The sequence below is a fragment of the Sus scrofa genome, chromosome 13 (assembly GCF_054392235.1).
Source record: "Sus scrofa isolate SSC_HxYL_T2T_F1_AM1 chromosome 13, Sscrofa_HxYL_maternal_Yorkshire_Landrace_v2.0, whole genome shotgun sequence".
NCBI classification, from domain to species: domain Eukaryota; kingdom Metazoa; phylum Chordata; class Mammalia; order Artiodactyla; family Suidae; genus Sus; species Sus scrofa.
In genome coordinates, this window is record NC_139395.1 from 165,719,188 (window position 1) to 165,744,656 (window position 25,469).

At 39.9% G+C, this 25,469-nt stretch overlaps 1 protein-coding gene across 3 annotated transcripts in view; it reads left to right on the forward strand.

The window, feature by feature from the left end:
* The window catches only part of MYH15 (myosin heavy chain 15), a 179,610-nt gene that overhangs the window by 11,663 nt on the left and 142,478 nt on the right, over positions 1-25,469 (forward strand). The window contains exons 3-7 of one of the 3 annotated variants that reach the window (XM_084991405.1): positions 14,900-15,049; positions 19,299-19,405; positions 22,732-22,875; positions 24,374-24,530; positions 25,169-25,196. In XM_084991405.1, coding sequence (XP_084847531.1) covers positions 14,962-15,049; positions 19,299-19,405; positions 22,732-22,875; positions 24,374-24,530; positions 25,169-25,196 — 524 coding nt within the window. In that variant the 5' untranslated portion in view covers positions 14,900-14,961. Of the gene's footprint in view, positions 1-14,899; positions 15,050-19,298; positions 19,406-22,731; positions 22,876-24,021; positions 24,105-24,124; positions 24,165-24,373; positions 24,531-25,168; positions 25,197-25,469 lie in introns of those variants that run through there. The other 2 variants (XM_084991406.1, XM_084991407.1) reach the window with 2 other exon arrangements.

Here is a 25,469-nt window from a genome sequence, read left to right on the forward strand (position 1 = left end):
ACCCAGTTGCCCAATAAACAGATCGTGACCTGGACAGACGAGAAATGAGTAAAAAGATCAGAGAATATTAACCTCACACGTGAGAGAACAGAGATAGGTAAAGGAAGCTGATAGGGAAAATAAACTTCAGACTTGACAACTTTGCCATCTTCAGTTTACTGTGCAGACTAATAGAAGTATATGCCCCACAGCTGCAAAATCGGGTAGCTCTGATTTGCATGATTTATAATTTTAACATGTTTTTGGTGACATGAATTGATTAATAAAGGGCTGCGGCGAGAGTTTGTTTATTGAAGCATTACTACCTAAGAGTCTAACTTTATTGGCCCATTTCATGCAATTGAGTTCAGTTTCAATCATGAGGGGAAAAAGTCATCCTGCTGAATGACAGATCCAGGAGTTTTCAGAGATAACTGGAATGGTAAATGAGCAGCTCAGCACCGGATATTTATTCTTCTTTTTTTTTAAAATGACTCTTAGACATAATCAAAGAATAAAATAAAAGGACATATATCTGCCTGTCACGTGGCCCTGATTCTAATTCCTGACCATTTCTTTAGTAATACAGATATTTTATTTCAAAATTAGAGGCCTGATTTGCTCAAAAAGTCTGCATTATTTCAATACATGGCAAATGTCAGTATAATATATTTTGAAATTTATCTCTGGTTCAAAAGGCAGCTAGATAACATATCCACATTATAAACCATGGCATCTGCTTTGTCTCCATCTTTACTTCTTAAAGATAAAATTTATTACATTCTTTTGCAATGTGCAATCTTATTAAAAAATAAGCTAGACATGAGGGCACCTAAACAGAAGTTACTCTTTTGAATCTAGCCACTAGGCACTCATTAAAAAACACCCAGCAGCATTAACCTTTCTACCTGGAAAATGTTTCTCCCCCTAGTGGATTGTTTATTTTTACCACATTAACAAAGGAAGTTTCCAGATTCTTAAGAGCATTTTAATGAACCTGAGTGATGGATAGGAAAAAAAAAAAAAATCTTTTTTTGTGCAGTGGTGCCAGGTCACTTTTGTTGGTTGATAGCAATTTTCCAAATAAGTAGGCATCACCTGCTATAAAATGTCTGTCCCCATTTGGCTAGAGAAGAAAGTGATGATTGGGCAATGGCCATGATGAAAGATAGAGGTTAGGTAAAGTCAGCAAGCTTTGGAAAAATATTGGAAGTGAGTTCATTAATGTATTTATTCATCATTTGTTATCCATTTATTTAGATAAAGCTTTCATGAAAGGTGTATTTTCCCCAAAATCATTAGTCTCAAATTCTTTTGACAAATTAGTATTTTGGAACTCTCTTGTGGTAAGCCTTCCCCCATCTTCCGATGAAATTTCCAGTTTTTAGCTGAGCGTGAGGCTACCTGAAAGAAAGACTGCTTTGTGGTCTCTCTTTGCTAGTGGCCAGGGAAATGTAAGCACCTTTTGCAATCAAGTGTAATTAAGTCATTAATGTGATGTTAATATGACATAAATGGAAATTGTGGATGATTTCTGACAAAAATCTTTAAAGCGCTTGGCCCTTCTTTTTTTCCTTCTTCTTTCTTCTGGACTGGAAATAGACAAAATAGCTGGATCTCCAACAGAATTTGAGTCATGAGCTGATTTGGGGAATGGAAGCCATGCACAACAGATCATCAAGAAAAAAGAAACTAGATCCCTTACACTGGATTCACTCCTATTTAACTTCTTTTTATGACAGAAATAAACATCTATCTTATTTAAGTCATTGTTATTTTGGAGTTTTCTGTTCCCACCTTGTCCATTTGCAAAGGGCAATTTTGTTATTGTTGTTGTTCCCCTTGGTAACTAATACAGGGACTACCAAGAAATACTGGCTAAATATAACCATTTGTAATCCTCCAAAGCTAGACAAAAATATTGTTAGTTATAAAAAGATAGATATATCTGACTATATAAAAATATAATACAACTGTTACCATAAACAAATTCAGGAGACAAATGGTATGATAAATTAAGAATACAGATGACAGACACAGGGGTAGGATACAAAATGTACAAAGAACAACTGCACATTGAAAAGAAAAAGCAAATTCCCCCAGAGGAAAATAGGCAAAATAAACAGAATAAACAACTCAGACAAGAATCAATTTAAATGACTGATAAACTTTTGAAAAGATACTCAAATTCTTTAATAGGCAGGGAAATGAAATTGAAGTTAAAATGAGATATTACTTTATACTTATGGAATTGTCAAAAATTAAACAGGATGAGAATGCTGATTATTGTCAGTAATGCAGGGAAAAGAGTATTTTCATACACGGCTGGTGAAATTGTTAAGTGTTACTGTCTTTTTGGAAGGCAATCTGGCAGTATCTATTAACATTTTAGATGTATTTTCTCTGACTTAATATTCCTACTCTTTGGACACTTTCCCAAAGAAATAAAACTATCGGTAATGACATGTACAAAGGTGACAATTACAATATTTTTCATAATGATTTTTTTAAAACCTAGAAACTTCAGTGGAGGAATTTCTGAATAAATTATGCTACATCTCTACCGTGGAATATCATACAGCCATTAAAATGAGGAATTAGAGTTCCTGCAGTTGGTTTGACAGATTTTCAGTGACATTTTGAGTTAGGAAAGCAAGACCTAGAGAACTATATATAATTGATCCCATTTTACTAAACAACCAAGAGCAAAGTGTGATGTGTTTAAATATCTACATGGGAATATGAGCAAGGAGGAAAATGTCAGAGGATGAATTCTAGATTTGTTTAACCTGGGTCTTGTGTGGGGTGGATGAAAGCAAGAAAGAAGATGTGAGTGGAAGGGTTAGAAAATGCAGGAAATGATATAGATTATGGCAAGAGGCCAATGGCAAACCCCCCCCCAAAAAAAATAAAGGAAGGAAAAGAAAGAGAGAAAGAAAGATGTATGTGATTGATTTACTTTTATGTTAAATTAATTATATATGTATAGGTACATAGTATATATTATATTTGTGTATAAAGACATACACCGTTATAACCTAATTTACACCCAAAAATACTGAGCAGCATCGTATTTTAATGTTTTTCTTTTTTTGCTTTTTAGGGCCGCACCTGCAGCATATGGCGGTTCCCAGGCTAGGGGTCAAATTGGAGCTACAGCTGCCAGCCCACTACACAGCCACAGCAACACCAGATCTGAGCCACATTTGTGACCTACACCACAGCTCATGCCAATGACGGATCCTTAACCCACTGAGTGAGGCCAGGGATCAAACCCACAACCTCATGGTTCCTAGTCGGATTCGTTTCTGTTGCACCACAACGGGAACTCCTTATTTTAATTTTTTATTACACAAAAATGCATGTTTATTATAGAAGATAAGAAAATACAGAGATACGAAATACCTTTTTAAAGAATCCATAATCTGACCACCCAAAAATAGCCAATCTTTTTAAATGCATCGAGTAATCTTTAAATGTACTATGACACTTTTATAACTTTCTTATTTAAATACCACAAACTTTAATTATCTTCACAAATTTATAATCTTACTTTCCAACAAACATGAAACCATCTCTTTACACCCATGCATCAAGTTCTCTGACAAATGTGCTGATCTTCAAATCACACTGATAGAACTGGGAAGAAAAGAATAGGCACCCTGAAAGGGAGAGGATTTCAAAGGTCTGTTTTTCCCTTCTTTTAAATCTGCAGCAAACTCCTCCCTCCCTACACCCTCTCTCCACTAACATACTCTAAATCTTTTATGATCTTGACCCTTGCATCTAGGTTAAAAAGAGAAAGAATAACTAGTTATAATTGCAATTCAAAGCCACATCATGTGAATTACTTGCTTCTCAAATGGTCTAGTAACATCTGTGTAGTCCAATGTTGCAAAACATATTGTCTTCAACAATTTCTCCAGTAGGATTTGAGGTTTGACTTTGGGGTCTGTGTTTCAGAGTGCTTGGTCAACTACATTTTAAGTAGCATGACTTACAGTCATCAATATACAACAAATCTTCGAAGGGGTTTTTCTGTTGGGAATACATAGTGACTTTAATTTTATTGTCCAGTCATTATGTGTGGGATTGGACCTTTGAATGTAGCAGCTGTTGACAGAATTTAGCTCTCACCTGTTTTATTTTTTTAAGACCTGGCTTACTTTACATGAAGGCCCTTATTTTGATCCCCTTTCCCTACTCAAGCCAGGGAATGAGTAATCCTGCCTCCCATTCCTGGGGTTAGCATAGTGATAGCATAAGTCATATTTAAGTCTCCCAGACTGGCCCACCTAGCCACCTGTAGATTGGTCCACTACCAAATGCCAATTAAGCACATCAGCAGCTACCTGATCCTGCCCTTTCTTGAGATTTTTCTTTTCAAAAGAGGGAACCAAAACATTCCCCCTCCCCCAGCACACACACCTCCTCTTACTCCCCCCACCTGCCCTCAGAATCTATAGGAACAGGCCTCTCCTACTGATTATTCACAGTGGAAACAGGTTCATTACCTTTAACAGCTGCCTCTTATTTATTCCAAATTAGACCCCTGAAAATCCAATCTGGCTAGTTTCTTCTGCATTTGGACATTTTAAATCCTCGGGGCTCCTTGAAATACAAGTTAAACTGTTTTGTCTGCTTTATCTGGATTGATTCTTCTTTAAACATCCAAACGCAACAACACACCCTTTTTCCCTAGCCCTACACACACATGAAAAATGACTTCCAGTCCCCCAAAGGCCAAGTAGACAACTTCAATGTCCATTTCCACAGACTGAAAGCCAGCCAGGGTGATATTTCTCTTGCTCATCTCACATTGCCTGGGATTCTCTGAGGTTACTGCTGTCAGTTTACTCATTCTAATTAAATTGCATTCCTGTAAGAAGCAACAAGGATCATCTCAATTAGGCTGCCATATTGGCTCACTTTAGCAGAACTGATTAGTTATAATTAATGCAATACTTGCTTCAGCGTTTATTACTAGCCCATTTCTGCCCACAGTATTGCTGTAATAGGCTTCAGCATAAGTGTCTCTCTACTCTCTCCTTTTCCTCAGTGGGGGAAATGGTGAATAATTATTTTGGGGGAAGAGTGATGCAGAAGTAGCCCATCAGTGCTGAGAGCTGATTGCCTAAGCTATTTCCTATAACCCTAAAGAATCCCACTTTTTTACATCACTTCCCAAGTTATTTTAAACATATTTCAGAAAGTCCTTTGCTCTCGGGAGACATATTCAGGTTTTGCAAAAGGATTTCAAGTCCCAGAAAAGTGATTCAAAGCCAAGGGCTTTGTCTAGCTGTCCCCCCTTTATAGCAATCAGTTAGCTGTTTGCTTCACCTAGAGACTGCAGTGAAAGAAATTTCCTGGCAGTTGGAAGAAGCAGATAGCAATGTATTTCCTTGGATAGAAAGGACACTTTCTAGAATTACACTTCTAGAAGGAAGATATTAAAGAACATTATCAGAATTATGAGCTAATAATTGTATATCATAATGGTTACAAGAATAGATGTTTGAAGCCCAAAATTCTAGGCTCAAATCTTGTCTCCAAACATTACTAGCTTATCCCCCTTGCCTCTATTTCCTCATTTGCAAAATGGGAATAATAAAAGTCCTACAGTGTTATTATGAGGCTTATGTGAATTCATATATGTAAAACACTTAGTGCTTGGAAAACAGTAAGTCATCAATATGCGTTCTTTATTCATATTCTTATAACAGCCTAAATAAATAGTAAACAGCTATTGTTAACTATTAACTTGGCAATGTGGAAAACGTTGAGACTGTTAATTTGATTGCTCAAAATCATTGGGAGCGACAGCATTGGAATTCAAGACTCCAAAATTGATGTCACCAGAGGGGGTGTTACTACTTCTCTTATTAATACTGTCTAATCCTATTATGCAGCAAGCATTTAAAGAATGAGTTAAATTAGTCTGTGGATTTTGGTTGTAGAAATGGAAGGGTTTTCTGGCATCTTACACACTTGCCTCAGAGACATTTTGGGTGCCAAATCCAGATCCATGGGTTCAACTTCTTAAAAACCAGCAGACAAATTTAGAAACAATGGCAAAATTGTCTGACCTTGTCGCTGTTGACCTTTACAAAAGTGTATAAAGTCTTGATTCAGCATTGGTCTGCTCATTTCTTTTACTCTTTTCAAGGTAGGTTTTTCTCTCTCCCTTTTCCACCAGTATATTGAATGATGGGTACCAAAGACAATTTGCTATTTTTACTGATATTTTTACCTTGGGGGTTATTCATTATATGAAAGGAAATATTTTAAGGAAAAAAAACCCAATGCATTTATAGAATGGAATCCTTCTGAGGTAAGAATTTTAACAGTTTATTTTATTTTCATTAGAATCTCTTTAGCAAATATATATATACATTATTGCATTTATGCTGGAAACTATTTGTTGACAAGTTTTGTCTCCTGCTAGACTTAATCTTGAGCACAGAAGCCATGTATTAATTGTTGAGGTATTCCAAGTATTTTGCCAAATTTTGGCACTTATTGGATGTTCAAAAAGTATTTTTTTAATTTAACCAAACTAGAATACATAATGCTCCAGTTTTATTTTGAGTAACTGTATCTTTGAATATCATGGGAAGATGTTGATTATAATTGTACTTAGTTGAAACTCATATAATTATCCTGGGTTAAGGTCATATCATTTAGAAAAACACAAAAGCATTGAGAATAATACAAATAATACCTTTGATTTATATTATACATCACCTTTTAAAATCACTAAGTATATTTAATGCATATCATTTGTGCTGAATAATAGCACCAGCAATTCTCAACAAGGTGTTAAGTTATCATGCAGATCATGGGTCACTGATCCCAAGGAATACTTTACTAGATGGTGACAATGTTTCATTCTATATGATATTTATACTCTGGCTGTGGTGTTAACTAGTGTTATGGAATAATATATTTGCCTTCAACCCTAAAACACAAAGATACAACCCCTAATCTTAGTTTTCATTTCCTCTTCATAGATCTATCATGAGTATTTTTCTCTAAACTCTGTGCAAAACTATCCATACTTTCAGCCTGGCTCCACTGTCATTGGCTGATGAACTTGGGCCAGTGGTTTGTTTTGCTGGTCCCTTTTATGTTTTCCTGCAAATTATGGAACACTGAGATAGCTAATATTAATAACTTTTAGTTCTAAAATTCTATGGACTCAAAAACATTGGAATAGCTCAATTCAGATTTATTAACAAATACTTTTCTTTAAAAAAAATAAACCACTTATTCTTTCCCTGCAAGTTCAGTTTTCTTGATATAATCAACCAGCTGGTTTTATCCTCATTATACTCCTTGAAACCATAGACCTAGATTTTCATTGTTTATCCAAAGTAGAGAATGGGGTGGAGTGGTTTTTCCAGCCAAGGGCATGATCCCTCCTAAGCTGGAGCTCAGCCAGGGAGCTGTATAGCACTATGAGCACGAACTCAGGCAATAGACTGATGGAGCTACTTTGTTTGTAGATGCATTCCACAAGCATTTATTAAGCCCCTACTCCATGCACATGACTAGAGCCTGCTCTGAATGTAGCAGACCTAGTTCCTGCCCTAAGAACACTTATGTTTAGTTAGGAAGATAATACAGAAGGAAAATTACCATGATACACATAGTAAAATGATTTGAGAACAGATCTAAGAGATATACAGCTTAGAAATCACCTTCCTGTAGAAAAGTTGCTTAATGGAGACAAAAAGGGTAATGAAAAGCTAGCCAGAGAGGGAGGAATAAGGCTGCATTTTCTAGCCAGAGACCATCTCACATGTGAGTGCCTAGAGGTTAGCATGCTCTTGGCCCTTACTAGGTATGCACCAACCAGGTCGAGCCTAGAGATGAGAGTAAGGGAGACCGTCAGGGTGGGTCCATCAGGCAGGCCAGGGGGTAGAGAACACTGTAGGCTCTGTTAACATTTTGGACTTTAAAAAATGTGGCAAGTTTTTTCGTTTGTCTCTTTTTTGGGGTCACCAGGGAACACTGGAAAGGTTTTAAATAAGATAGTAATATGATTGTGGTATTTCTGTCTATCCAGCTTCACTCTGGATGGGCTGCTGTCAAGAGACCAATTCAGAGAGTAAAGCAATAAGCCAAGAGAGATACGATAATGGCCTTGATCAGGATACTGGCAGGGAAATGGAAAAATATGGATGGTTCTGATCAATATTTAGATAAAGAGTCAGCAGAGCTTGGCAAAGGACTGGATATGAAGGTGAAGGGAGAGATAGGAATTAAGGATGACTTTCATATATCTAGTTTCCAAACCAGAGACATCACTTGCCACCTCTCTAAGTCGGTGTCTTTATAAAATATGAGTTATTTATGCATCTACAGAGCTACTGTGAGATTAAAAAAGTAAGTATATGTAAAGCACATAACCCAGTGTGTGGTGGACAATAAATCCTCAGAAATGGTAACTATTACTTGCTTTTGCAAAATTGTTGCTGCTGACTCTACAGATACCACTTCAGGGACATTTGAGATTCTTTACTTTGAGTGCAAACTTTTCTTTTTAAAATACAATTATAGGTGAGAGGGTCATGCCCTCATGACCTATATCACCCTGTGTATAACTAATTCTATTGTAACAGTTCCTCACACAAGCTTGTAAGAGCTGATATACATGCCTGTAGCCCAGGCCCCAGTAGAATGGGATCTTCTTGAGGTCCTACTGCTCTTTTAACCCAAGGGGTCTAAGAGGGCATACTTGAAAGTGAATGCATGATAGAATTAAATCAGAATTCTTTCTTTGGGAAGTTCCCTTCATGGCTCAGTGGAAACAAATATGACTAGCATCCATGAGGTCGCTAGTCAGTGGGTTAAGGATCCAGCATCACCGTGAGCTGTGGTGTAGGTTGAAGATGCGGCTCAGATATGGCATTGCCGTGGCTGTGGCGTAGGCCAGAAGCTAAAGCTCCAAGTTGACCCCTAGCCTGGGAACCTCCTTATGCCATGGGTGTGGCCCTAAAAAGACAATAAATACATAAATAAATAAAAATAAGAAAAAGCTTTCTTTGGGTAAATGGCAGATAGCTGAGTACGGAAAATCAGAGTTTTGATCCATGTTTGGGAGACAGGAAGGCATAGGACAGGGTGGTCTTGGATAGGATAGAAGGGCCCCCCGAGGCCAGGAGAAGGGCACCCGTGGAAGGAGGGGGCTGAAAGGAAATGTCACTGATACCCCCTATGTAGGTTGGTATGGAACCTTCAATTAGCTAACAGACGCACGGGAAGAGAACAGGAAGAGGACGGTATCCCAGAGCTAGGCAGTAGGATTAGAGACTGAAAAGTACCATGAAGATTTGTCTTTAGAAGATCATCAGGAAGGGCAGTTTCTGTGGCAGGACAGGAGGTTGGGGGCTTGGGAGAGACCAGGAGGAGGAGGAGCAGGATGGCGAGTGCTACTGGATTGCCTGGAGCCGTGGAGCCGTAATCATAATCACCCTTGGAAGGGAGTACTCCAAATAATCAATAATTTGTGCAACACACTTGATTTGTCATTCAAGTCAACTCGATATTTTAACATTTCTCTCCTAAGAGGATAAATGTGCTTAAAGCCCCTGCTTTTACAGCAAGCTAATCTGCATATAAATAAATAAAATGCAGGTATCATAGCCGGTTAAGGGGTGGTGGATTTATGCATAAAGACGAAGCGATTAGCAATTTTCTACTGAGTGAACCTTGCTGCGTTGAGGCATGTAAAAGATTATCCCAGCAGCATGAATATTAGGAGATGTCGGCATCGCTTGTCTCCCCAGTTGTGCCCCTAATTAAGAGCATCTTGCAGCATCTCCCCAGATTGGTGGTGTTCACTGGGCCTTGGAAGTAAATGTATTTCTCTTATTGCCTTGACACACATGTTCCAGCTTGTTGGGAATCATTTAAGTGCCTGATAATTCTTTCCCCCACCCCCACTGTTGGCATCTGGATAAATCCATTCTCATTTTCAGGCACTTTGTCTCCAGTTTTAATAATGGAAGCAGGCCCTGTCAAGAGAGTCTTAGTGTTTGTTTACTCAGAGGACTATTAATATTTCTTCTTATTACTTGCCTCATGGTTTCCCAGCAGTGAAAGCCTTTGAAAGTAAACACGCATAATAACCTAACTTGATGAAGAACTCAAGTGAATCTAATCAATTATGATGAGACCAACTTGAAAACTGTTGGGGTTTCTAACACGAAAATACTTTAACTCTTTCAACAATTTACTTAATAGGCATTGATTGCATTTCTGCTTATAGTTAAAGTAGCAAAATGCCAAGGTGGTAAGGATTTCAGAGGATTCAGTCTCTGTGCCCCCTCCTTCCAGAAATTTATTATCTAACCCTGACTGAAAGAGGTAAGACTGGCTGCTGATGAATTCACTGTGGTCATCAGTGAGAGGACTTCAGTCAGTGTGACCTCCCAGGTGACCTTGCAATGTGCCCTCCCATTTATCACCCAATAAATGATCCCATTGTCTCATCTGCATCCATCCAACTACAGCAGCCACTTTGCAAGTTTCTCTCTCCCCTCTCTACTTCCCAAAGGTGTCCCCTATTATAGTTTTGCATATCTCAGATTCACTAATCAACTTAGCATTCATGGCCTGAACAAATGCATGCAAATAGTAATAAGTGTAGTTAACATTGATTGTAATTTTACAGTTGCACTAGACACTATGCTGACTTTTATTTATATACAATCTTTGCATCATCTTAGGAGATAAAATAGGAAACTGTCTTAGGACAAAGATTGGAACATAATATCTTCATTAGGGATACTTTGATGGCAAAACCAGAAATGCAAGATAATTAAACGTTGGGGTTAGGGGAACAGAATTGGAATTTACTGGAAGGTTATTGAAAGGTTTTATGAAAATCAAAGGCAGGAATTGACTCCACATCTCAAGAGGTTTGTAATTGGGAAAGCTATTTATTTGGAACACAAGCAAGTGATCCTTTGTCCCTTGTTGCTGCTTCCCCTCATTCTTGATTCCCTCTCTATGGATGCTTCCGCTGATCACCATGCATGTGGCATCACGTGACCACACCACAAAGCCAGCCTCAACTGTCAAGTATGCATCACTCAATTCAAGCAGAAAACTCAGAATGAGAGTGGCATCTAAGTCCCAAATCTGTCTTTTAGGAAAAGACACTGATTGTCCCTGACTGGATAAGGTACTCAGACTTGGTGTAATCAGTTGGGCCAGGGCACCTTACAGACATGACAGCTTGTGACTCCTTGCCTATAGATGATGGCAGCCACTTCTTAGAGAAGTGTGTGGGGGTGGTGGGCACGCCAGACCGTTGTCTGCTAAAAGTGGCTAAGAACCTGATAATTATAGAATCAATAGAACTTGGTGATCAGTTGAATATGGGCATGAGAGAGGAGGAGAAACTGGAAAGGACTCACAGGGTTCTACGTTAGGGGACCACAGGGGTCAAGGATGGGAGCCCTTCCACTCAAGTGGCAGGCAGAGAATAATGAGGGAGTGAAGGAGCCTGTGAAAGAACAGTGGAGGAAAAAGCCTCTCATATTGAGAAAAACATAACTCTGCTTAAGTTTTTAGCCCAGTGGTGAGCTGGGAGCCCTGGCTTCACAAGCTCACTCCTTCCCCTGATTTCTACCATCCCCTGGGCTCCCTCATTCTGACCTCTGCTGCATGACCAGCATCACTCCTCTCAGTGGTGCCAAGACTTTTCTCTACAACTTTGCCTAAAGTGTAGCCAAAATTTAAGACAGAAGGACCTCCCTCTCCCTACCCTGCTGAATCCAAGTCCCAAACTATTACTCTAAGAGAGCAAAGAGTATGTTTTTCCTGCCCACCATTATAGCTCCTAAATTTAGCATATGGGCAATTACAGATAGGCAATATGTATATTCAGAATGAGAGAATACATGAGCTTTTTTCAAAAGCTGTTTACAAAATACCTGGGAAAGAGAGAGAACCACAGAAAATACAATCAGCAAAAAAATAGATAATTTCCAGACCAGAGATTTTATTCTTCAAATAACGAAATGCTCTAGACTTAAAAGTAGGGTAACCAACTTGTTCCAGCTTGTATGAGACTTTCTTGGTTAGAGCACTGAAAGTCCCAAGTCCTGGGGAAAACTTCAGTCCCCAGCCACCTGAAATGACTGGTCACCCAAGCTGCTGTCACTTCTCACATGGACGTTAACTTATTTCCTATCAAGGACAGCCAGGTTTTGACCAACATGATCCTTTCTAGACAAGGGAAAAGCTCACATTTCAACTTTCCCTTTCACAGAAGGCCTTCCCACTCCTTGTCTTTTCTATGTAACCAAGACACATTTACCTCTGGAAATTGTATTATGTCAATGTAGATGGAAGAGTGGGGCTTTATACCTACCCACTCGGTCCCCAAAAAGTGAGTGCTGGAACAGAGCAGGAGTAGTCACTTGGCTCTACAACCAACAGAGTGACAACACACAAGAGCGCTCAAGGCCTCTCTCTGAGTCCACCTTTCTGAGAGTGAACTTGTCCAAGTACCCTGTGAATAGCAGGTAACAAGTCATCTGGACTTGATAGTTAATGAAAAGGTACTCAGGTGAGTCATCCCCTTGGCCTCAGATAACTACCTCCAAACAGTTGTACTCCTGGCATGTGCAGTTTCCTCCCATCCAGGGCTCTCTTCTACACATGCTGTGCCTTGTGTACCCTTAAATATGCTAAGTGGTCCAGAGTAGGAAAGAGAGTTACACAGCTGGGTGCTCTGTGTCTTGATGTGATCTCTTTATCCTTGGATGTTATAATAAGAACTACTAAAAAAAATCTGTTAAATATGAAAGTACATGCACATGCCACAAATTTGAAACAGACTAGAATGGTATGAAATGAAGGATAACTGTCTCCTTCTCCCACCCATATCCTGTTCCCAGTCCCCAGACAGATATCCGTTTCTTAGGTATCTTTCCAGGAAATGTGTACACACATACGCACACACGTATTTATGGATGTCTTCCATAGCAAAATACACTTCCTGAGCTCTGCTGTCTATTGAGCGCAAGCCACCAGGAAGTCACACACAGAGAGGAGGAGGATACGGTTCAATTCTCTCACAAATACAGACTCACAACTTGTCTCCCTGACTGCAGCTTCTCCCTCTTCCAATCCACCCAGAATGTGCTGCCAGAGCCATTTTCCTAAAATACAGCTTCCCCTCATGTTCTTGCCCAGAGTCTTTGATGTTTCCTATAGTCTATTCTGAAATTTCTCTGCCTAACTTTCAGAGCTTTCCTTTATCTATCTCCATTTTCTCTATTCAAATAATAATACAAGTATTATTACAAATCCTAAATCTGAACGCTCATCTGCAGAAAGGTCAATTTTGTCTTTTCTCCTGGGAAATGTCACCCCCTCAGCCCACTCCCACCTCTTGGCTTTGGCTCCTATGCATCTCCTGAGTGCTTTCTCTATCTCAGAAATGTTCCAATAGATTCTGACTAATCCTTGCATTGTGTAGGGAAGGAAACTAAACCTGGAGAGATTACTAGGTCATGTGCTTATTTTCTGGCAGAGATAAAACTAACTCTTGGACTGGACCAGTAGTTTTTGCTTTAAATCACATTCCTTAGATTCCACAGCTGCTGTCACTAGATGCACCCAAGTCATCATGAAGCAAAGAGTACATTAAATGCAGTAAAGTAAATGATTAGGTTTCTTAATTTTCTTAATTTTTCTGTGCGTCAAATACAAGTGGTTGCAGACCATGACAGGGAGTAGACCATAGCATGATTCTATCACAAGGTCCCAGAGCTAAACAACCTTAGAAAGTCCTTCTCTACCTTCTCATCCATAAAATGGGGCTAATAAGACTTGCTATTTGGGCTTGAGTGGAGAGGAAAAAGCCCAAGATGTTTTCTGTCCAATTAGAGCAAACAACCTCTCATTTGGATGATGAGACCCAGATTTCACTTCTTACCATTTTCAAATGTAAAATGTGAAGATTAGTGATAAAATAAGAAAAGTATTTGGTATAGAGTGAATACTCAATGAATTTAGCCCTGATAATTTGCCCAGCAATCCAGTCCCTCTGAGACTGGAACTTGGCTTTCTTGAGCTGATGAATTCCTTCCTCACATTCACTCTTTCCACCACATGATTCACTCTCCTCCTCTGGCCTTTGCTCCGCCACTGCTGCCCCAGGCCAGTTTCCAAAAGGCCTGTCTGCTGGGAGTTTCATGTACTGTCTGCTCCAGACACTTACCTCTGCTTCAATACTCACCTTTTTATTCCTTTACTCTCTAATGCTGAACATTTGTCTGAATAACTTCTCTTCTTTGTCGCCATGACCTGGCTAATCTGCTCCATCTACCTGGAGGCCCCTAGATAACTGCAAGCTCCTCTTCCACTCCTAAAAGGGGCCTAGTGTCCACAACTTGACATTTCTCAGTCTTCCCCGTTCCACTGGCACCAAGATCAGAACTCCGTGCTTTAGGTTTGCATTATGAGTTTCACAGGCTATAGGTACTTTTGCCTATTGGGGCCCTTCCTTCACAAAAAATATTAAATTTGGATTTTACAACCATGTTAGTGTAAAGATTAGTACAACCCAGGCTGATTTCATTATTAGAGGTCACTAATGTTATATTCATATTTTTTTCTGCTTCAAAAAGAAATTAAGATATTTTTGTGGGCCCCTAAAAGCATCGTGGACCCCAAGCACTGAGCTTTCTGTTCCTAGTGGATAAGTTGGCCCTGCTGGAGTACCACGTCCTTGGGTAAACTTTTGTCATATACTTGAGACATGGCAGAGAAAGAGGAGTGGTAAAAGTAGTTAAAAAGAAGATGTAACCCTTGTTTGTTTATCTATGGTGAATAGTTTCTCCTTTGAGTACCTGATGCCCCATTTCCCTCCATTCCTTTCTATACCTGTCTTCTGCAGAGTGGATCCTTTCAGCTCACTTTTAGGCCTCAGCCTATTCTGGCGGATCACTTTTAAGGAGGATGGACCTATCAGAGCTTGGCGAGGCTGCAGCCTTCCTCAGAAGAAGCGAGGCTGAGCTGCTTCTGCTCCAGGCCACAGACTTTGATGGTAAGTCTTGCAGTGGCTGCTGGCTTCACTTTATCTTATGGCTTCCAGGTGTCAACAGAGATAATTGGATCAGTTGAGAAGAGCCATCAGTTCTGGAGCCTAACTTATTTGTTTTGGGTGTCATCTACTCTATGAATTTCTGAGCAACTGAGAGCTCAGAGTGGCAAGGGTGAAGATGGAAGCATAGAAGGAAGAGGAGGAGGGCTGGGAGGCCACTCAGGCCCAGGCCCTGCTTACTAGGCCCTAAGACAGGTTTTCTCTTTAAGGAAGCACTGTTATATTACAGACACCCCCATGTGTGGCCCCAGATATAGCCTTTCTCAGAAACCTCTTTGTGTCAGTGAATACTGGAGAGAGGGGGCACTAGGCTGAGACTTAGGCACTAGGAGTTGGGGGTGGGGTGCGCTGTGAGGAAGAATAAAGGAAAAGACTTTAGGAAGGCAGGAGACACAGAAGTTGTCCCTGCCCCGCTTCAGGATTTCCTAATGTTGGAACTTTTCCATCTTCTAGGTCAGGAGGGTCACTCTCCCAACACTAAACAAAAGATAATTGGGAAACTCGCTCACCCTGATAAATCATTTCTTGGTAGTTACAGGCAAGGACAAGGGTTAATGAGGATTTACCCATAAGATAAAGTCTGAGTACTACATTAAAATCTCTAAATAAGTGTTACATCATTCCCTCTATATTTATCTGGGGTGCCTGGCTATCCTCTGAATTTCAGCTAATTGGAGATTTAGAGTCAGAATCATGGGGTGATCCAGCATCAAGTCTCCTATATATCTTAATTCCAGAATTATTAAACAGCACAACATAAACCCTGACAGAGAGTTGTTCTAGTATTCTGAATTAGTCAACATTAGACTTTCATACGACCAATTATCATTTAAGCCAGTTAGGTAGGACATTATATTTCCATCATAGACAAGTCCTGGATCAGTTCCCAGTTTCCAGTCATTGGCTTTCATTACTGCGATTGGATTTTGGAGTAGCTAATTATAATCCATCAAATCAAATACAATAACAGAACTATCCCTGAGGTCAGAACTGGTCATGCAGAAGCTTATCACAGGTAGTTAGATAATGAGGAACAAGATCCTAGTGGTACCAGGGAGAAAATCAAAATGCCAAAGCATTAGAGATAATTGGATGATACATTTAGTAGACTCAGAATGGTAAATAATTACTTAAAATATAACAATCCACGTAATTTCTTTTTTTTTTTTTCTTGGCCAAAACAATCCTTCCTTATAGAAATGCACAAGCAATACGAAGAAGAGAGTTAGCAGAAGTTTTTCATCCCCTTGGGCTAGTAGACAATGGAGTTTGCTTTTTTGAACTTAGGCCTGATGGAAGCAGCGTGATAAGAGTATTTGGCAAGTAGTCTTGGGTTCAAATTCCTGTCCTTGATCCTTTTCAGCTGTCTAATTATAGCAAATCACTTCAACTTACTGAGCCTCAGCTTTCTCATCTGCAAATGGGTCCATATACTTGCTCTGCCTACCTTCCTCCATCAGGATAGAAGAAGACAATAAATGTGAAAAACAAAGACAGTGTGTTATTATGAGACCTGGGAAAGGAAACTAGAATTGCTGGGTGTCAGGGAGGAAGTATGCTTTCAGAGATAGAAACAAAACACAATTTCAAGGAAAATGTAAATGATTATTACAGAACAAGTAAATCATCTATTTAAAATAACTACAAAATTGAATATACTATTACTTCAATTTCAATCAATATCATAGAAAAAGGACTTAAAAGAAATGCTTCAGGGGAATTCCTGTCGTGGCGCAGCAGAGACGAAGCTGACTAGGAACCATGAGGTTTTGGGTTCGATCCCTGGCCTTACTACTCAGTGGGTTAAGGATCTGGCATTGCGGTAAGCTGTGGTGTAGGTCGAAGATGAGGCTTGGATCCTGAGTTGCTGTGGCTCTGTTGTAGGCCGGCAGCTACAGCTCCAATTAGACCCCTAGCCTGGGAACCTCTATATACCATGGGTGCAGCCCTAGAAAAGACATAAAGACAAAAAAAAAAAAAAAAAAAAAAAAGAAAGAAAAAGAAATGCTTCAGATTAGATAGTGTGGTTATCTCTGAGCTATTCCATTATGGGCAATTATTTTAAATTTTTGTCTTCATACATTTCTATACTTTTTAAGTTTTTTGCAATAAATACATTACTTTTATATCAGGAAAAGATATTTAATCATCTAAAAATATGAAATCATAGAGCCAAAACTCCTGAGTTTACAGATGAGAAAACAAAGGCCCAAAGAGATGGGCCTTTGCCTTACATCTTGTTACCACCATCATCAGGACTAAAATCCAGGTGGCCTCACTCACATGCATTGCTATCTACATTCCACCCCTGCAATTATTCATGAATGCAAAGAATTAAAACTTGACTGAGTTCATTTACTTCATCTTCAAAACTATCCCTCTCCACGACTGAGTCTCAGGTGTTTCCAAAAATTCTCCTCTCCCACTGTTTCTAGGGGTGATAAAAAAGAAAGAACTAATCATATGCCAGGTGGTAAACTTAACTTCTGAGAGAAAATTTAGAGCGAATAAACCTCAGCATAAAAGATAGAGGAAGAATGCTCTCGTGGAAGAGCTCTGATTTAGGAGTAAATGAATAAATTTAATGACTGCTGCTAATTATCCCGGTGACTATGGACAGCTTTCTTAATCTCTTTTCCTAGGTTCTTTTTAAAAAATAAAAATAACAAAAGGGGAATCTGTGCCAGGTGATACACAGGTTTCTTTTAAGTAATAACACTTAATTTAAAATGTGGTACATTCACCTTAAACCCATAAAATGTATGAAAAATGGGTGCTTTTCAAAAACAAGCCTACTTCTGTAGATATAACACAAAGCAAAATTAGCTTTTGCAAAAAAGACCAAAATGATAAATACAATTAAAACCAGTATTTAAAATGCAAGCATCGAGCAGAAGCAAATGCACAATCAATCTGACAAGAATGCAAAAATCCTCTTGCCCAGCAGTTTTAGTGGTGAATGAATTGGTTGTAATCAGGGAAATGGAAAGAAAGCATGGTGTAAGTTGTGATGGCAAGAAGGTAGTGAGGAGTCAAATTCTTTTCAGAGACAAAAGTGATGGAAAGAATGAGTGTTGCCCAACTTCACCTCCTAACACATTCTGTCCTCACATCCTCTTGTCCCCTCTGGGGGAGCAGCTGGTGAGGCTGCCCACCCTGCAGCAATGAGGCCTCCCTAGCTTTGCGATTCACGTGTTGGGGAGGTGGTGATGGGGTTGGCACTACCTGCCAGGGCTGTGGTTGCAGTAGGGTCTCCCTGTGTGTCCCATAGCCACAAGCTCAGATTTGCCCTCTTCCAGCCAAATGCTCTCCTCACCTCCTTCCCCCTATTTACCTGAGGACCTGTGAATGAGGACTTGCGGGAGCTCTTGGTAAGTCTCACTTTCCTTTAATTGTATGTTTCTTATTCATCTTCCCAGCTATCTGCCTCAGGTGGCAGAGGACTGGAGAAGCATCTAGGTGAGGCCGAGAGAAGCTGCCTCAGTTGGTCATGACAATTCTGTCTCATTTCACTCCAAACCTCTTTTTGGTTAATCACTCTGTAGAGGGTTGTTTTGCTAAGACAGGATGTGTGGGGTTGAGGAGGCTAAGGAGAGAAAAATAATATATGGGGAAGACTAATATGAATCAGTTATGCTATATGACAGAAATAACGCCTCTTCACTCTCCTCAATCTTCCCCCATCCAGTTCTACTATATAATTCCCTTAGTAGGCTTTCCCTTAGGCCTTAGTAAAAATAAGGTCTAAAGAAACCTTGATGGACAGACATGGCCACTGACCTAAATTTTCACTTAAGTGTAACCAGACCTTTCTGAGTGAAGCTTTTTGGAAGGGAGCTGGGAAGAGCAGCAATCCAACCACCCAGCACCTGGGGCTGTGAGTGGGAGGTAAGTGCTGGGGTTGAGAGAGGTGGGTAAGGTGTTCGCAGGTAACTGTCTTGTAGCAAAATGGCCTATGACGACCCTAGTCTCCACTTGCTGGAATGTTTCTTGTTCCTTCAGAGTCTTTATGTGAGTTTATCTTCAGGCCGAGCATTCGTGACTTTATCTAATTTTGCCATTTCCTATATTGGTGACTCCCAAGTTAACAGACAGAGAACAGAAATGAGATCATGTCTGTCAGCATGAAAGTGTCCAGTGAACATTTCTTACAATTACTACAGTTAAAAATCTCCATTTTTTTCCTCTATAGGGAAGAAGAAATGCTGGATTTGTGATGGGAAGAGTGCTTACGTTGAAGCCGAGATTAAAGGGAGTGGAGATGATGGCAGAATAATTGTTGAGACAACAGATGGAAAGGTAAAGGAATCTTTATTTCGGCCCAGGGATGACCAAGTTCTCTATTTAATTTAATCATTAAATATATCCTTTTTCTAAGAGTTTAGTTAAAAACTTGGGGTAGGAAATGCCACTGACACACTTTGGAAAACTCGTTCATCTTTAAGAAGCTCCTCTACTTACTGTTGAAGACTTTATGATGAATGTTAAAGAACCAGAGTAAACCAATTGCCAGTGGTGAAGCTCAGACTCTATAATGCATGAATTTTTCCATTTCTTGCATCATGTTTCAAGTTCTTTTTTAAAGGTGCCCCGTGGAGTAAATAATGACCTTAGGAACTATGAATGAACTATGTATGAACTGTGGAGAATCAGGAAAGAGATGGATAATTTGAATAAGAATAGTGCACTGTCAGAGGAGCCAAGAAGTGGGAAGGTGGTCAGTAATGTCATATGCTAGAGAAAGAGATACGGGGCTTGGAGAAAGCCTTGGATTTCAGAATTAGGAGGTCAAGTATCGGGACATATGTTAGATTGTAAGGGGTCATAGAAGGAATGTGTAGTAAGGATGTAACAGTCCCCAGCCCCTACTCTCTGCCACCAAGGCATTCAGAGCAACAGGGCGGTATTGAGCAGACAGAACCTTTTTCTTAGAACCTTGGCGTACATAACTGACCTCAGGTGGCTGCCAGTTCCGTATCGGTTAACTGGGCCTTATTTCTGCCCTGACTCAGATAAACACTTCCTTGTAGATTTTACAGATGATTTCCTGCCTGTCTTCAATTCTCCAATTTCCTTGCAATTCTGCTCTCCTCAACTCCATAAAAAGCCACATCCTATAATAAACAGGTACAATCAATGTCAAGAAAGTTTGTCTTTTTCATGCTCTCATCTTTGTATTTGGACAAATTATGATCAAAGCATTGCCATTTAAAGTGTAAAATTCTGGAGCCCAGCCTCTCAAAAACTACCACTTAGGGTGTCTTAATATGCCTTCCTGACGGTGTGTGTACATTAACAAAATCACAAATTAGGTAAATTTTATATAACTGGTTAAAGGAATTAAAAGCAGAACTTAGTTTATCCGTAGAAACATACATATGTAGGCAAGGGAAAATTCAGAATGTTTTAAACAGGGAAAGAAAGGAATTCAATTATTTTCTTCCCGTCTCTGTGTGGTCTTTTCACTTTCTTGATTGTGTCCAATTCAACTTTATTAGGCCTCCAGAGGAGAAGTTTGTTCTAAGTGTATTTTTTGAAACTGCAATCTTTTCAACAGTATTCAAGGTGATTTATAAATATAATGTCATTACAATTATGATTTTCAAAAGAAATCATAAGAAGAAGAGCGTGAGAGCAATAAGTTAATGATGTAGAAAGAGGAGTCTAAAGGTGGGTGGTTTTGTTCTGCTTGATCTTTCAGCATCTAAGGAGGTCCCATGCCCCCAGCCCCAATCTGCATCCCCCTGGCTCCAGGCTTCCTCCTCCTGATGTTAGAAGTGACTACACCTTCAATCACCTTTGGTTTTTGTAATATTAACAAAGGCAATAAAGCCAGTAGATAGAAAGTAATACTTACAGTTGGTAATGAAAGAAGGGAGAAAAATAGAATCAGAGCTGAGGGGAGGTTTTTGATGTAAGAAACCTGATTATGTTCTATGGGAGATGAGTCTATGAAATATGGAAATTGAAGAACTCAAAAGAAAATGGATTACTGTTTGAGCAATGCCAAAGAAGACTGTGGGTAGGAATTAGATCATGAGTATGGAGAGTGTGGCAGCCTTGCAAGAAGCCTAATGGGAATTAAATGAAGCAATCAGCTGATACCAATATACATTAATCAAGGAAAGGGGTATAGGGAATGGTATTAGGAAACTTCTGAAAATAACTCTAAGCAAGAATTTGGTAGTAGAAATGCATGCATATTAATCAAAATATCAGTATTTATTAATACCTACCATGTCCTTAGCACTGTAATAAGGGCTTTAATAATTATAGGAGAAGACAATATCAAGACCCCTTCTCGAGATGTTTATAATCTAGCTGGGAAGTAGCTTAATATAGCCCATTATTAAAACATACACAAGAGTTAATAATATCAAGATGGTACTGGTTTTATATATTGTAAAAGATTTAAAAAAGGAGATAACACAACCATGCACTAGGGAAGTGGGAAAAGTTTGAGGAAGAGGATGAATTAAACTAAATCTGAAAGGATGAGTCTGCCTCCTGGATCCTTCACTCCAAATTCCTTCTTCTAAACCTCCAGGATATGTTGCAACATTTAGAGAGGGGCTAGATCATGGGCAGTATAATGTGTGTACTCTGAGGGTCAGAGTCAGTGAGGAGCCATAGGGATCACGGTACTTCAATTTAGAAAAACATTCTTTTTCTTTTTACAGCTCCACCTGCAGCATATGTAAGTTCCGAGGCTAGGGGTCGAATCAGAGCTGCAGCTGAGGACTACGCCATAGACACAGCAACCCCAGATCCTTATTCCACTGAGCAAGGCCAGGGATTGAACCTGCATCCTCACAGAGACTACATCATGTTCTTAACCTACTGAGCCACAATGGGAATTCCTTATTTAGAAAATTTTAATTCAACAAAAACCTCTTTAAAAACTTTATCTTTGGGGGGTTCCATGGTGGCTCACAGGTAACGAACCCGACTAGGATCCATGAGGATGCAAGATTGATCCCTGGCCTTGCTCAGTGGGTTAAGGGTCCCCTGTTACTGTGAGCTGTGGTGTAGGTCACAGATGAAGCTTGGATCTTGTGTCGCAGTGGCTGTGGTGTGGGCCAGCAGCTGTAGCTCCGATTCAACCCCTAGCCTGGGAACTATGGCCTCGTGTATGGCCCTAAAAAGCAACAAAATAAAACAAAACTGTATCTTTGGAGTTCCCATTGTAGCTCAGCAGGTTACGAACCCAACTAGTATCCATGAAGATGTGGGTTTGATCCCTGGCCTCACTCAGTGGGTTAAAGATCTGTTGTTGCTGTGAGCTGTGGTGTAGGTTGCAGATGTGGCTAGGATCCCGAATTGCTATGGCTGTGGTGTAGGGTGGCAGCTGCAGCTCTGATTCAACCCCTAGCCTGGGAACTGTACGCAAAGGTATGGCCTTAAAACAAACAAACAAAACCAAAAAGCTTTATTTTCAGGCAAGGAGAGAACATGATAAGAGAAACACTTGTTTCTCGAAAGAAACAGCTTGGTTTAACTTCCTTTGGCTTCTCTAATAAGGCATCTTGTTTCTTATCTCTTTGAAAAGTCTTTCGAGTGTATGGCAAAAATGAATGAGCATGGAAGACATTGGGCAGTATATCTTATATTTTTCTCCTTTGCAGAGTCTAAGTGTCAAGGAGGACGAAATCCAGCAGATGAATCCTCCAGAGTTTGAAATGGTTGAAGACATGGCAATGCTGACTCACCTCAATGAAGCATCTGTGCTGCACACCCTGAAGAGGCGCTACGAGCATGGGATGATCTATGTACATGTATATGCTTTATTGTAGACACAGTATGTTGGCAACATATTGGCCATGTCCCAGCTCTCTCTTGGGTGAAACAGATACTGAATTTAAGCATAGCCATCTGGGGACAATACTTAAGAGATGCCCACTGGGAGGAGATCTTAGCTTAGCATTCCCCAATTTTATTTAATCAGTATTCATAGCCCTCCCTGCAAGTTTTCATCCTAAAGTAAAGGCATGAGGCTTGGAGCATGATAGACCAGTGTCCAAATGCCAGCTCTGTCTCTTACTAGTTGCCAGGTTTGCTCTTGAAGTTACCTTATCTGTAGAGTGGGGTAATAATGTCAGTATTTCCGTGGTAGCTTGGAGGATAAATTTAAAAATATAGGTAAATCTTGTAGTTCAATGCCTGTTACCTAGTTAGTGCTCAATAAATGGAGTAATTTTTTAAATCATTGTTAAGTTGGTGATGATTGGTTGCTCAGATTCTTTGATTCACTTAATCCGTTCATCAGGAGTAGCGCTGAGTAGATTAGGCAAAGATGCTGGCATTTGGGACCCATTACTACAGAAGGCTTGCTGTGCAGCCAGCTTTCTCCTGGGCTCTGAGATTTTTACTGTGTGACTGTATTAGTTTCCCTGGGATGCTGTAAAAAAATTACTGCAAACTAGGTGGCTTATAACCACAGAAATTTATTCTGTCACTATTCTAGAGGCCACAGTCTGAAATAAAATAAACTCATCAGTCATCAGAGTCACTCATCAGGTTCTGGAGCCTCGAGGGGAGAATCAGTCCTTACCCTGTCCAGTTTCTGGAAGCCACATATAATTGGTATTGGTAGTGGCTATATTGCCCCCACCTCTGCCTCTGTTTCCACACTGCCTTCTCCTCTGTGTGTCCATGTCTTCTCCTCTGTGTGTCTCCTATAAGTGCACCAGCCATTGGATTTAAGGTCTGTCCAGATATCACCTTGAGATTATTTCCTTAATTATACCCCCACAGATCCATTTGCCAAATCCATTTGCCAAAGATCACATTCACATGTTCTGGCAATTAAGACGGAGGTATCTTTTAGGGAAGAACAATTCAACCACCCACATGAATGACCCACATGAGCTGTCCCCCCAGGGCCTTAAATATCAGGTTCCCAACCTTGCTAAGACAGATTCCCTTTGGGCCTCAAATGCTTGAGAGCTGGTTACAAAATCTGAAGGGCGCCACTTACGGTTCTTCCTGTCTTTGAAAGGTGTGTGTGTGTGTGTATGTGTGAGACAAGTTAGTAGCTACCAGATCTCCCTGGGGAGAGGTAATCCCGGGTCCTGTTGTTACTCTAACCTGGTTCTGTCTCTTTCAGTTAGAAGTCCCTTCTCTGCAAGAATGCAAAAAGGAAATCTCTTCCTTTTTCATTCCTTTCTAAGTAAATATTAGAGCAGATGTTACCTGACAGCGAAAGAGCTGACAAACCTGGAAGTATTTCTGACCTGTTTTTGGAAATATCTTCTGATCTTCCATTAGACATATTCAGGTCTCTCTTGTGTGAGCATAAATCCTCACAAGTGGCTTCCGGTGTATCACAAAGATGTCGTGGCCGCCTACAGAGGGAAGAGGCGATCAGAGGCTCCCCCTCACATCTTCGCTGTTGCTGATAATGCCTTTCAGGACATGCTTCACAGTAAGTGGCTGCTCTATGAAATGAAAGGTAAAAATATCTGATCTACTTTTTCTCCGAGTCACTAAGAGGCAGGTAGGCATTGTGAACAGAGCGTGGCCTTTACAGTTGCCAAATTACTTGAAGCCTCCATTTCCTTCTAGATAAAACGTGGGCATAATAATGCCTACCTCCTGGGGCAATGGGGACCATTAGATCACATGTCACATTAAGTGAAATCATGTGTTGAAAAGTGCTCAGTGGCTGGGCCAGAGTGGGCCCCCTGTAGATGTCAGCTTTTATTACATAAAGCACCTGCTAGAACCTTGGGCACAAAGAAGTTATTCTGTAGCTATTATTAAAGCATGCTTCTTAAAAGGCTTAAAATAGCAAAATGTCAACCATCAGTCATTTACCATTTGTATTTGGAGCAAGGAAATAGGGATAGAATTTGTACATTCTTATGACTGGCCTACATAGGGTCAAGAGAAAACCTATTTTACTTTGTATCATTTAAATGGTACTTTCGCTAACTGTTTACAGAGCAAATCCTTCTGCTTGCCTCTGACTTTAAGCTGCACCAAGGGAATTTTGAATAAGTTCATAGTAGTGCAGAGCAGCTCTGGCAGAAGAATGTCCTGACATTTTCCTTTCTTTTGCAGATCGAAGGAATCAGTCTATACTCTTCACGTGAGTGTTTGCCTTGCTTTTTCTTTTGGGCCTGCAGAGAGAACTTCAATGGAAATAGACACCTACATTTCATTGGATATGAAACATAAATTCACTGTCTTTGTATTGTTGTTCTTTAGACACTAAATACATTCTAGGCAAGAGTAAAATACTCAAGAAATTGTCATAACTCTTTAGTCAGTGATTATCCAAATACAGTGCTGGCTAGGCTGTCTCTCATTTTAGGATATCCTTTAGAATCTTCAGTGAACACACTGGTCTTGATTATCTTCT